The 12,949-nt window shown below is 43.0% G+C and overlaps 1 protein-coding gene across 3 annotated transcripts in view; it reads left to right on the top strand.

Moving 5' to 3' along the window:
* The window catches only part of sptlc1 (serine palmitoyltransferase, long chain base subunit 1), a 41,626-nt gene that overhangs the window by 20,099 nt on the left and 8,578 nt on the right, over positions 1-12,949 (top strand). For all 3 annotated transcript variants that reach the window (XM_077496438.1, XM_077496436.1, XM_077496437.1), the window contains exons 9-11: positions 7,679-7,786; positions 7,974-8,069; positions 9,618-9,714. In XM_077496438.1, coding sequence (XP_077352564.1) covers positions 7,679-7,786; positions 7,974-8,069; positions 9,618-9,714 — 301 coding nt within the window. The remainder of the gene's footprint in view (positions 1-7,678; positions 7,787-7,973; positions 8,070-9,617; positions 9,715-12,949) is intronic.

Raw genomic sequence — 12,949 nt, forward strand, 5'->3', positions numbered from 1 at the left:
ATATGTGCATATTATATGTAATATATTATCTAGTGGAGAATTCCAGTGTCCGTCCGTCCGTCCGTCCGTCCGTCCATCCATCCATCCATCCATCCATCCATCCATCCGCTACCGCTTATCCGGGGTCGGGTCGCGGGGGCAGCAGCTTTAGCAGGGAAACCCAGACTTCCCTTTCCCCAGCCACTTCAACCAACTCCTCTGGCGGGATCCCAAAGCGTTCCCAGGCCAGCCAAGAGACATAGTCTCTACAGCGTGTCCTGGGTCGTCCCCGGGGCCTCCTGCTGGTGGGATATGCCCAGAACACCTCCACAGGAAGGCGTCCCACAGGCATCGGGACCAGATGCCCGTGCCACCTCAAGTGGTTCCTCTTGACGCGGAGGAGCAGCGGCTCGACTGAGTCCCTCCCGGATGACCGAGCTTCTCACCCTATCTCTAAGGGAGAGTTAGGGCTGCACGATATTGGAAAAACATGCGATATGCGATATACTTGCTGAACATAGCGATATCGATATTATTGCGATATTTAACATGTACCTAAAGAAAGAAATTTTTATTACCTAATGAAAGAAAAACATTTTTCATGTGGCAAATAAGCAACCTTAGTGTAATCTTAGTTAATTCATTGTAATTATGTCTTGATAATTTTCAACTATTGAATGGCGATGCACATTTGCAATATGCATATTGCAAGGGCCAATATCGCGATATCAATATTTTTTCGATATATTGTGCAGCCCTACCGGACACCCTGCGGAGAAAACTCATTTCGGCCGCTTGTATCCGGGATCTTGTTCTTTCAGTCACGACCCACAGCTCATGACCATAGGTGAGGGTTGGAATGTAGAGAAACTGGTAAATCGAGAGCTCCGCCTTTTGGCTCAGCTCTTTCTTCACCACAACGGAACGATACAGAGTCCGCATCACTGCAGAGTCAGAGCCAGTGTCCGTCCATGTTGTATTCTCAAGGAGATACACAAGTTCAATCATATTCTTGAGGCAAATAGAGGGTTATTGCCGTTAAAATGATGGTGTAGATTGCTTTATTCCTTTTAGCTGCCCCGTATGACAATTGGCCCTGTGATAATGAGAAAGAATGATTATACCTTGTTGCAGACCCGTCACCAGAAAGAAATTGTTACGTTTTTTGGGGGGGGGGCACACTTCATCAACTTAAATCTAATGTTCATCAGGTTGAACAGCGGCATTGTGACAACTGCAAAAGTGTTCAGAAATATTTTCTGTCACTTAAAAGCGGCAGTTCGTTCTGAAATCTAAAAGACAAACTGAAAAAAAAATGTGTAGTTCATTTTGCATTTATTCAACTCAAAAGTTCATTTGAAACACATCCACTCTTCACTTCTGTAAACAACTATGTCCGAATGAATGACACTGTGACCCAGCCCCTTCTATCTGGAATTGGCTAGCAGTTGCCTTCATTTGCGCGTTGGAATAGGGCTGTACGATATGGACAAAATTTCCTTTCATTTTTGCCAGACATCACTATTCTTTGATCTTTGACTCAGCATGAGACTTCACATCATTTTACTTTTTTTTATGGTGCCTTCTTGTTTTTGTTTTTTTTTGTTTTTTTTTTGTTTTTTTTTTTGTTTTTTTGTTTTTTTTTAAGAATTGTTCATTCGGTAGTCTTACCGATTCAACGTCTTATCATCATTGCTCTTTTTTTTAACTCATTCACTGCCTTTGACAAGTATACTTGTCAATTGTATTTTTTAGAGCGGTGCTAAATGGGGGCGAATCTGAGCATGCTCCACTGTAAATATCAAACTTGGAAACAACTTTACTGATGCCCAACCACCGGTAGATGACATCATTGCCCCATTTTATAGGAAATAAACACAGTTTCAGAGTCCATGGGAGAAATGGCTGTATTTTGGCAAACCTACATTTTTCTGCTGTCAATTATAAAAGAACGGGACGGGACAAAAAGTAGGGAGTCTGTTCTGTTATTTGGTAGATTCGGTTTATATATAATTATTGAATGTAATATCACGTGAGTATTGGAAATGTAAAAATTTTCTATAATGACTGGCAGTGAATGAGTTTTAATTTTTAATTTTATTTTTTTTTGTGTGTGTGTGTGTGTGTGTGTGTGCGTGCGTGCGTGCACGTGCGTGCGTGTGCGTGCAAATACGTATAAATTTATACTCATTAATTCACCTAAAGCCTTATAAATATCCCATTACCCTTCGCCTTAACCAGGTACTTCAGAATCTTGCCAGAGTCGTGAGGTTTAAATGGTCAGGAGACCAGAGAAAAGGTCAGAAAAAAATAAAGAGAAAAGAAAGATAAATCAAAGTGAAATCCAGCACAGACCAAACACTTCCTGCCTTCCCCATGATTACAAAATCAAAGTCTTACGCCAACCCCGGAAGCCTCTAAATTCCAGCAAATTTAGCGAGATCTCAAGAGACCAGAGGAAAAACTAAAGAGAGGAAGGAGGGAAGGATCGATAAGGCAGAGTGAGATCCATAGAAGCCAGTACATCCAATCCATCAAAGTGAAATCCAGCACCAACAAAACCCCTCCTGCGTGGTTACAAAACCAGAGTCTTATGCCAACCCCAGAAACCTCAAACTTCCAATAAATTGAGATCTCAAGTGACCAGAGGAAAAACTAAAGAGAGGAAGGAGGGAAGGATAGATAAAGCAAAGTGAGATCCACAGACACCAGCACCCACTGATTCAAGGGGCTGTGGGAGGGAGAGGCTACTTCTGTTGAGTTTCAGTAGATGCTGGTGCGACGGATCTGGCATGCATAAGGACCACCACCAAAGAAAGAAGCCGTCAACCGCGGTCCACCGTGAATGTGGCCCCACCCAGTGTATATACAAGTGTGTGCGTGTGGTGCATTAAAATTGGGAGCAGGTGAGTCGGAGCAGAGGGAAAAAAATTTCCCCTACTCCGACACACCCGCATCCCCCCAAAAAAATGAATATGTATATGTGTGGTGCATTAAAAAAGGAAATGGAGGGACAAAGTGGTGGGGCAGGGACACAGATGGGGGGGACCACAGCGCTGCCAGGCACTGCAGTCCATCCCCTCTGATGGCTCCCCGCCCCAACTCACCCCTCCCCTTGGACATGAAGTGCATTAAAATTGGAGGGGAGTTGAAGGGTGAAGACGGTGTTTCCACCCTTCCCCACCCCACCAAGAAATGTGTTGTGTGCCCTATGTGTATATTTACAAAGTGTATAGTGCAAAACTAGTGAAGTGAGTAAGAGGAGCGACCAGCGGGGCCTCACCCAACCCGGCGGTTGTAGGTGGCACGCCCGCCCCCCAGCAGCCCCCCCACCCGCCCCCACCCCACCAATCTGGCACCACAATAGGCGGACCGCCAGCGCAGCAGGGCTACTGGATAGCCCACCGGCCACCGGAGCCCGCCCGGGGCGCCAGGAGTTCTACCGGGGTGGGGCAGGCCTCAAACCCCCGCCCGGCCCCCGGAGCCCTACGGCCGGGGAGGGAGCCCCAGGCCCAGGGAGAGGGAGGGGGAGGGGGAGGGGGCGGGGGGCAGACAGGGAAGGGGGGAGGGGGAAGCGGGGGGGAGACGACAAGAAGGCGAAAGGGCGGCTGCAGGGCAGGAGGGGGGGGGGGGGGGGGAAGGGAGGGCGACAAGGGAAAAGGGACCGGGAGGCAGAGGAGGATGGGCGGGAGGAGGCGAGGAGGGAGAGGCGACGGGGGGGAGGAAGGGGGAGGGGAGAGGGAGCCACGGGGCACACCAGAGGCCCACCCGCCCCGAACCGCGCCGCCGGGCACGGAGCAGCGGACCGCGCCGGGACGGCACCGCCCCGGGCACCAGGGAAAGCACCCCAACACCGCACCCCACAGGGGGCCCAGGGAGCGGCCAAGACGCAACCGCTACCGAGCAGACAACGGGGGGGGGGGGGCAGAACCACCCCCGCCCGACCACGGGAGACGCCGTCAAGAAAATTGACTAATTAGCATGCAGTAACACCAAGTGTTGATGCTTAGTAGTGCCCACTAGAAATAAATCTTAAGGAGTTAGTGAGTATAGTGTCGTATAGTGTGGTATGCTCGAGCCCACTAGCAGCAACTAGGTTCCTGACTATATAAAAATAAAAACAATCAGATACAAAATACCAAATACAGAAGCAGCGAAAACAGAAGTTGTGATGATGTGGTGGCTCTCGTTAACAGGCAGAATCTTGGCAGGATTAAGTTGCCAAATTAAGATTAAAATATTCTATGTACATAGACCATATTTGTTTAAATCTTGATACTTGATTTTTATTTAAGGCAGATATTTTTCCATTGAGATATAATTTATTAGTAAATTTAACCAGTGGTCGATATTTAGAGATTGTTTATTTTTCCAATTGACAAGGATTATTTTTTTTAGCAATATTAAGGGCTATAAATATAGATTGGGATTGTTTACATGGTAGCTCAGTTATTGTTAAGTCACCTAGTAAACACAATCTTGGAGATAAAGGAAGCCTACAGTTTAATATATCAGCGAGCTTTTCCAAGATTTTAGTCCAGAAATGCAGCACTGGAGTACATGACCATAAAGCATGAAGATAAGTATCGGCAGTGTTTTGTGAGCACTGGAGACAAATGTCGGAGTCAGAGAGTCCCATTTTTTTCATCATATATTGTGTAATATATATTCTATGAAGTATCTTATATTGGATAAGTTGCAAATTTGTCTGTTTGGTCATTTTAAATACATTTTCACAGATTTGGGTCCAAAAGTCTGGTTCCGGAACTATAGACAAGTCTTTTCCCCATTTTAAAGTCGGTAAATACGTTTTATTTGTGTATAAAAAATAACATATATTTTTGATATTTTCTTTATTGTTTTTGGAGAAAGCTTTATAATATCTTTAGCTAAGACAGGCAGTTGGAGCGTATCCTGAAGTGTTGGGATTTGTTTCTTAACCATATTTTTAACTTGCAGATAATGTAAGAAATTTCCATTTTTTATTTCATATTTCTGGACCAAGTTTGTATACGATATAAACTTATTATCTGAGAAAAGATGATGAAGGTGTGTAATTCCTTTCTGCTCCCATAAGCTTAAATGGAACGACTGATTATTAAGTTGAAAGTCGGGGTTATGCCAAATGGGAGAGAGCCCACAGGGCGCCAATTGGGAGTTTGTAATTTCTAATGCCTTCCACCAGGCAGTCAGGGTGGCGGCTATCATTGGGTTTTTAAAACAATTATGTCGTTTTATTGATTTTGTAATAAAGAGTAAATCTAACAGTCTAAGATTATTAAAATCCTTCTGCTCCAATTCCAACCAACAGTTAGTATCTCTGTTGGGTTGTGTCCATAGCACAAGATATTGTAGTTGATTAGCTATATAATAAGTTAAATGCTTCCCCTAGCGAGATAGCAGGTTCTTCTAAATAGAGTAGTATATCATCGGCATATAGATTAATTTTATGTTCTATTGTCCCGGAGTGGATTCCTTGGATCCGTCTATCCTGACGTATAGCTCATGCAAGCGGCTCAATAAATATAGCAAATAATAAAGGAGACATTGGGCACCCTTGTCTGTTCCCCTTTGTAGAGTAAAACTGTGATGTAATCCCATTAGTAGTAACTGTAGCTTTAGGAGAATCATATAATATTGAGACCCATTGAATGAATGACTCCCCGAAGCCGAATTTATTTAAGACAGCAAAGAGGAAGGACCAGTTAACTTTATCGCAAACTTTTTTATGGTGCCTTCTGTATTTTGTGTTATTTTATTTCTATACTTATACAGATTTTTTTATTTTATTTTATTTGCGTGTATACTTATATACTTATATTTACTCTAATTAATTTTATTTTGTGTTATTTTATTTGACTTGTGTCTACTAAAAGACTAATTTCTATTCCATGCACAGCACTTTGTATGCAGCAATGGCTGTTTTAAAGTGATTTAGAAATAAGGTTGAGTTATGTCGATGATATACAGAAACAACATATGGGTTCAGTGAAAAACTAAGCAGAATATCAATCTAAAAGGATGTGTAAAGTGCTTTTTTTTAATTAGAACTTAGTGACAGTCATCAACATGAACAAACTTGGCAATAAAAAAAGAGAATTCAACTCACATTGTACTGCAACTGCTTTAGTGATAAATAATTTTATGCTCCATAGTTGTTGTTGTGTATGTGTGACTGCTTGGGTCTGTTAACCGCATACTGTGTATTGCTACAATTCATCCGTGCTGTGTGGCTTGACTAATTAAAATAAAAGTTTGACACTCACTTGTAAACGTAACCAGTGGACTCAGGATTCCCATTGATGTCAACTGTGTCATCCTGGATCGAGGTTTGGCGTTTGGTGGCTCCCATTAAAGTGGCACGACGTGCTCACTGCTCAGTCTTTGTCCCAGCGCCAGCCGGCAAATGCGCACTATCTACCCGGAAGTAGATTTGGCTAAGGCACGTCTGCAGAGCGCGCGTCTCCCCCCACCCCACCCCATCCCTCCTGATCCTGATTGTCATTGGCTCGCTTAGTTGTCAATCACAGCCAAACTTGAAAGGAGGTATGTGGTTGGCTGGCACGCCATGCTTTACTTAAAACAGAAGGTGCAAGTTTACGTGACTGATAGGACGAATAGTTGGTGAGTCATCTTGCTAGGGCGGGCACGGCTGACTGACAGGGCGGGCACGGACCCCAAGGCCCGCCCATGGCGACGGGTCCGCCTTGTTGTATTCTTGATTGCTTAGTTGCCTCTGCTTGCTCAACATTACAAATAGCAAGATGTATTTCTTTTTCTCTATGGATGGTTGTCGTTGTTGTTTTGGTTAATGAAAAGAAGCCTTTAAATGAAACCCACTCAATTGTGGTACAAATGCGAACAGAAGAATTTGTTTTCCCTAGCCAATGTTTGAGTCAAGTAGAAATGGTAATCCATGCCTTTGTTACATCTCGGCTGGATTACTGTAATGCGCATTATTTTGGAATCAGCCAGACCTCCCTCCAGCGTCTCCAGCTTGTCCAAAATGCTGCTGCCTGTGTCCTTACTGGTGCCCGTAAGAGGGAACACATAAGCCCTATCCTGGCCTCTCTTTACTGGCTGCCCGTGAAATTTAGAATTCACTTTAAGATTCTTCTATTTGTTGTCAAATCTCTCAATGGTCTTGCCCCACCTTATCTTGCTGAGCTCTTGCACCCCTACACACCTGCCCGGTGCCTCAGGTCAGCAGACCAGACTCAATTGGAGGTACCGAGGGCTAAGCGGAGGCTTAGAGGAGATTGAGCCTTTGCTGTTGCCGGTCCCTACCTGTGGAACGACCTTCCACTAAATATTAGGCAATCCCCCTCTTTATCCTCTTTTAAAACACATCTTAAAACACATCTGTATTCTTTGGCTTTTGGCGCTCCATGAGACTTGTCCTTGTGTTTTGTGGTGTGTATGTTTGATGTTTAGCCTATGTATTTATGCATTTATTTATTTATTTATTCACTCGCCTACTTCTTATTAATTTACTGATGCAAAATGTATTTACTTTCAAAAACATGCTGATATAAAGCATAGTGATTAATCATGATTAATCAAAGCTCTTAAGATGTGATAGTCAGATTTGATTTAAAAAAATGAATCGTTTTATAGCTCTCATTTTTACAGAATTAATTCATTCATTATAATTTATTACAATTGCTGTCAAGTTGTTAAACAGTTATTTGTCATCCAGGTGAAACTAAAATACAAGTACAAGGTGCGCATTTTCCTGGAGGAGAGCATGTCTTTCGGTGTGTTGGGAGAGCATGGCCGAGGGGTCACAGAGCACTTTGGAGTCAATGTAAGTACTTTTCATTTGATAAAAGATTAATGTAACTAATGAGCATAGGTCTGAGCAATTACTTCGCCCCAGTTTTGTGCTCCATTCAAGATTGAACTGAAGAAATGCTCCATTTTATTTTGGGCCTGTATGTATTTAATTTTTCCTGTGCGGTCTGATAACGTACTTGTGTCTCATGTTTGTGTAGATAGAAGACATTGACCTGATCAGTGCCAACATGGAGAATTCCGTGGCCTCCATTGGAGGCTTTTGCTGCGGCCGCTCTTTTGTTATAGACCATCAGGTAACCACAACAATACTGAAGTTGAATAATGTGTATGACAAATGCACAAAATGCCTACAAATGGGTATTTCTGCGAAACATGTTGCCTCCTCCCCAGGGATTACTATTTAATAACTGATTAAAAAGTTCAATTCAATTCAATTTTTTTGTTTCTCTTGACATTGTAAGTAAGAATGAATTTAATTCTTGACATGAAAGTAATGTTTTTTCATTCTTAAAGGGTAAGTCAAACATTTCTTGACAATAATATGTTACATGTGACCTCACTAGTCATTCTGATTCATATTACATTTGTGGAAGATGAGTTATGAGACAAAATCCAGCCGCTTTTATCCATCTCAGGGGGCGGCCATTTTGACACTTGCTGCTGACTGAAGATGACATCACAGTTGAGCTGTGATTGGTTGTTGCCTGATGGCAAAATGGCCGCCTTCTGATATTGATAAAAACTGTTAGATTTTGCTGCTTAACTCATATTCCATTAACACAGTTTTAATCAGAATACCACATTTAGACTAATGAGACTGCATAGAACATATTGTCAATAAATTTAGGGGGGGTTGACTTCCTCTTAAGAGTGCTTAAGTCGATGTTTTTTTGTGAGGATTCTGCTGGGTTGAATTACATCGTGCTTGATTACACAACATTTGAGAAATTTGCGGTTTTCTCTCTGACCGTGTGCAAAATGTTGCGTCAGTTGGCCTAAGTTGTCTAAATTTTGTTTTGAATGAGTATCTGTCCCATTTACATCAATACAGTTTTGTTATCAGCTCCAAAACTGGTTTATGGGTATTTTGTTCGATACAGATGTCATTCCATCCATCCATCCATCCATGCATCCATCCATTTTCTTAACTGTTTACTCTTAACTGGGTATTTTGTTCAATACAGATGTTATTCCATCCATCCATCCACCCATTAACTGCTTACTACTCACAAGGGTCGCGGGGGTGCTGGAGCCTATCCCAGCTGGCTTCGGGCAGTTGGCGGGGTACACCCTGAACTGGTTGCCAGCCAATCGCAGGGCACGCAGAGACGAACAACCACAGATGTCATTTCACTATTCACTATCATTATTTACCCCTAAAATAGAGATGGACCAAAAATTCTGTCACTGAAAATATTTGTTGGTGCAATTTTTATTTTTCATCTAAAAGATGTTCTGTCATTGAAACAACATGGCTGAAACGGGACATTGTGATGACACAAGCAAAAATCTTTAAAGCAAGCTATCTTGGTGCAAACACCGGTCAACCTGCTGCAACAGAGGCAACTTGGGTAAGATTAGACTTTGAAGAAAAAGAAAGGGAAAAAAACTTTCGGCCGGAGGTAGAAGTGTGTCACACTGCCATTGGCTGCCAATGGTGCACCCTTGTATGCGCTCACAGCCTGTTAAATTGCCCGCTGAAGTCAATTTTTTTGTTTTCAGTTTCGGCCAAGAATTTTCATTTCGGGACTTCCCTTCTCTAAAATGCATTGGAGTTGTTCAAGGCCTGTAGTGACATGTTGTGATTCATCAGGAAGAATGTGCGTATCATTGTTTTTCAGCGCCTGTCAGGCCAAGGCTACTGTTTCTCTGCGTCCCTGCCTCCCATGCTAGCCGCTGCAGCCATAGAGGCCCTCAGCATCATGCAAGAGAATCCAGGTACAAGGTCTTCATTTCTTTCTTTTCACATCAGAAACTTTCATCCCAAAATTACATTGCTTCCTGAGTTCCTACAAAAATGTAAGCAACAGGTGAATATAGCACTCTGTATAATACACAAGAGCAACAAACAGCTCTATGTCGTCTGCACTGCATTCAGCAGGAAAAGCATTTGATGAAAGCAGATAAATATGTAAAATAAATATATGCATGAAATACTGTCGTGGAGAAAGTCATCATACCACCCAAGGAGCTAATAAACTTCTAATATTGGTAGCAGCAAACTAATAATGCACTCTTATAAACATGTATATATTTATGGAAGTTGCATCTTCACGTATGAGAGAAATGACATAGACACAGTTCGCTTTGAAAAACATTCTCTCAGACATGCACGCCAATCAGTTCCGGAGAGAAAAATTTGGTGGCTGGTTTCGGTCACAGTCGTCAGTACCCAATATCATTACTTGGTATCGGTAATCGCCTATCCTTAATTATACATAAGGTGAACCCCAATTTAATTTGGTGCATAAATGATGTCCCCCAACCCAATTGCAATACAGTACATGGCAATCTGCAAGTTGCAGCACTGAGCAGCTCCCACACGTTTAAAACACATTTAAATTCATGAAATTACACTTAGACTTGAATATAAAACAAATTACAAGCATAAAATGTATAGAAAATATTGAAAGTGTCAAAGTGTCTGTTAGGCGAGACCTGTTAGGCCCTGTTAGGACAATGGTGAGTTTGCATGTGAGTATCTGGGCGTGAGCTGTGACCAACAGCAGCTCCTGAGTAACCATGCTCATTGGCATTGGGTTTTACTGTTCTCCCGGCATTCAATTAATGGCTGATAAGTGAATCAGTGACTGGAAAATGTGCGGTCATGAACGATGACCAGTCAGTTGAATACTTTACACCTTCCTTTTGTAAAAATAAGTCGCCCACACAAACACACAAGAACACTGTAGTACGTTCATGTGTTGTGTGGCCTATTGGGTGACATCAAGAGCTGCACTCATGCGTTAGTTTGTGTTCAGGTCCGCCACACTACTTGTGACTATTTTCATCTTCTGCTAATGTGCTAGCTAGGGGTCATGTAATAATATCCAAACATCCCAATACGATATTACGGAGCCCCAAAGGTGACATGGTAGAAAAAAAACAACAACTTTGCATTCCCTCGCAAACATCTTTGCGTTCCCTTGCAAAGATTGCGAGGGAACGCAAAGATTGCGTGCCCTCGCAAAAAAACTTTGCGTTCTCTCGCAAAGATTGCGAGGGAACGCAATCTTTGCGTTCCCTCGCAAAGGTTGCGTTCCCTCGCAAAACATTTTGCGTTCCCTCGCAATCTTTGTGAAGTAACGCAATCTTTGCGAGAGAACGCAAAGTTGTTTTTTTCGCTCACTATGTGACCTTAGCTGCGATGTAAACACTTCCGGGTCAACTTCCATGTGAACAAAAGCGACGAGGATGGAACATTTGTCAACATGAAACAAAACAGTGGGAAAGCTTTCCCAAAGCGACTAGGATGGAGCATGTATTTTTCCACAGTTTTGTTTACACGTCGCTTTTGTTCACATGGAAGATGACCCGGAAGTGTTTACGGCGCAGCGAAGGTGACATGGTAGGCGAAAAAAACAACTTTGCGTTCCCTCGCAAAACAACTTTGCGTTAGATTGCGAGGGAACGCAAAGTTGTTTTGCGAGGGCACGCAATCTTTGCGTTTGAACGCAAAGTTGTTTTGCGAGGGAACGTAATCTTTGCGTTTGAACGCAAAATGTTTTGCGAGGGAACGCAATTTTTTATTTTTTTTCTACCATGTCACCTTAGGGGCTCTGTACAATATGAAGGTCACAATATGACAATTATTCATTCATTCATTTTTTTTTTTTTCCTTTCGGACACATTACAGTTTACATCAATCACATCACATCATTTGCAACATTGACATCCGAAAGAAGGGCTGACGGGTAGAAGCCGAAGCTTATTCGAGACCCGTCCCCATCGACCCATTACTATAACGCATCAATCATATACATTATTTAGAATAGTCATTAATTTTTATCGTTATCCATCCCATACTATCCCAGACACTGCTCGCTCAGTTCATCTTGAATGTCCGTGTGTAGATTGTGGATAGTCCCAGTCATTTGGCACTGGTGAGTCGGTCCCCAGACGCCACCAGCAAGCCCACCCCACCAGGCGAGCAGCCAAGGCAAGCGCAATTCTTCTCTTTCACCAGTAGGGTCTTCGCTGACCTCGGATCAGCTTTCACACATGTTGTGCTTTCCAGAAGAGTAGATCGGCTTGCATTCGGCCCATTGCTTTCAAGCAATTTCAGCACTCGATTCTGGTCAGGTAGCACCACTGGTTGCTAGCATGTTGTGGATCTGATGACTCCTGTGCGCTGCCCAGCCTAGCTCACCCAGCAGAGCGGCCCACGCCAGCTGCATTCCAGGAACCAGACCACCAACCCCCATTTTGCGTATTGACAGCAGATTCATTGGAGCCACAATACAGCCTTATCATGTAGCCTTGACTGTTAGAACAAATGTCCAAACGGAATTCGAGCCAGACAATATTTAGATTCAAACGGGAACAGCAATACATGTTATCAATGCAGGTGTATAAACAAGAGTTAGCCTTGGCAAAGTCAGCAAATAATCATATACAACTCCAGCTTTGGGTAATTAGTGATGTTGTTGTTGTTGTTGTTGTGATATTGTGAATTACTGTTGTCTCTCAAGCGCTGCCAATTCCTCAGCTCCTTTCACGATTCGTGTTTTTAGTTGACCAGAGTTATCTTTAGTTTGAATAAAAATTCGGCAGTCTTTTGTCCACGTGCTTTCGATAAGTCCATTCTTTCTCATTTGTCGAGCCTTTTTGGCGATGTCAGCATTTCGTTTGGTGAGGTTTTCGTTGATGTAGACATGTTTCCCACGAAGCTTGTGACGGTCTCTCAGAAGAGCAATCTTTTTCTTTCTGTCAACAAACCTGATCAGAACTGCCGGTGGTCGTGTCCCTCCAGTTGGAAGCGAAAAGCACATCTGAATGTGCGCAGGATCAACAGTTAATCCCAAATCTCTGAGTTGAAGTGTCACTTGCTGTTCCACAGTCTCGTTCCCTGAATATTGGTCAGAATCTTCCGTGCTCGTGCTAGCCGCAGCTCTCAAAGGGCCACGGCGCGGCTTGATCTTGATACCGGTGACTATCACATCGTTGATACGAA

The sequence above is a fragment of the Festucalex cinctus genome, chromosome 15 (genome assembly GCF_051991245.1).
Source record: "Festucalex cinctus isolate MCC-2025b chromosome 15, RoL_Fcin_1.0, whole genome shotgun sequence".
Taxonomy (NCBI): domain Eukaryota; kingdom Metazoa; phylum Chordata; class Actinopteri; order Syngnathiformes; family Syngnathidae; genus Festucalex; species Festucalex cinctus.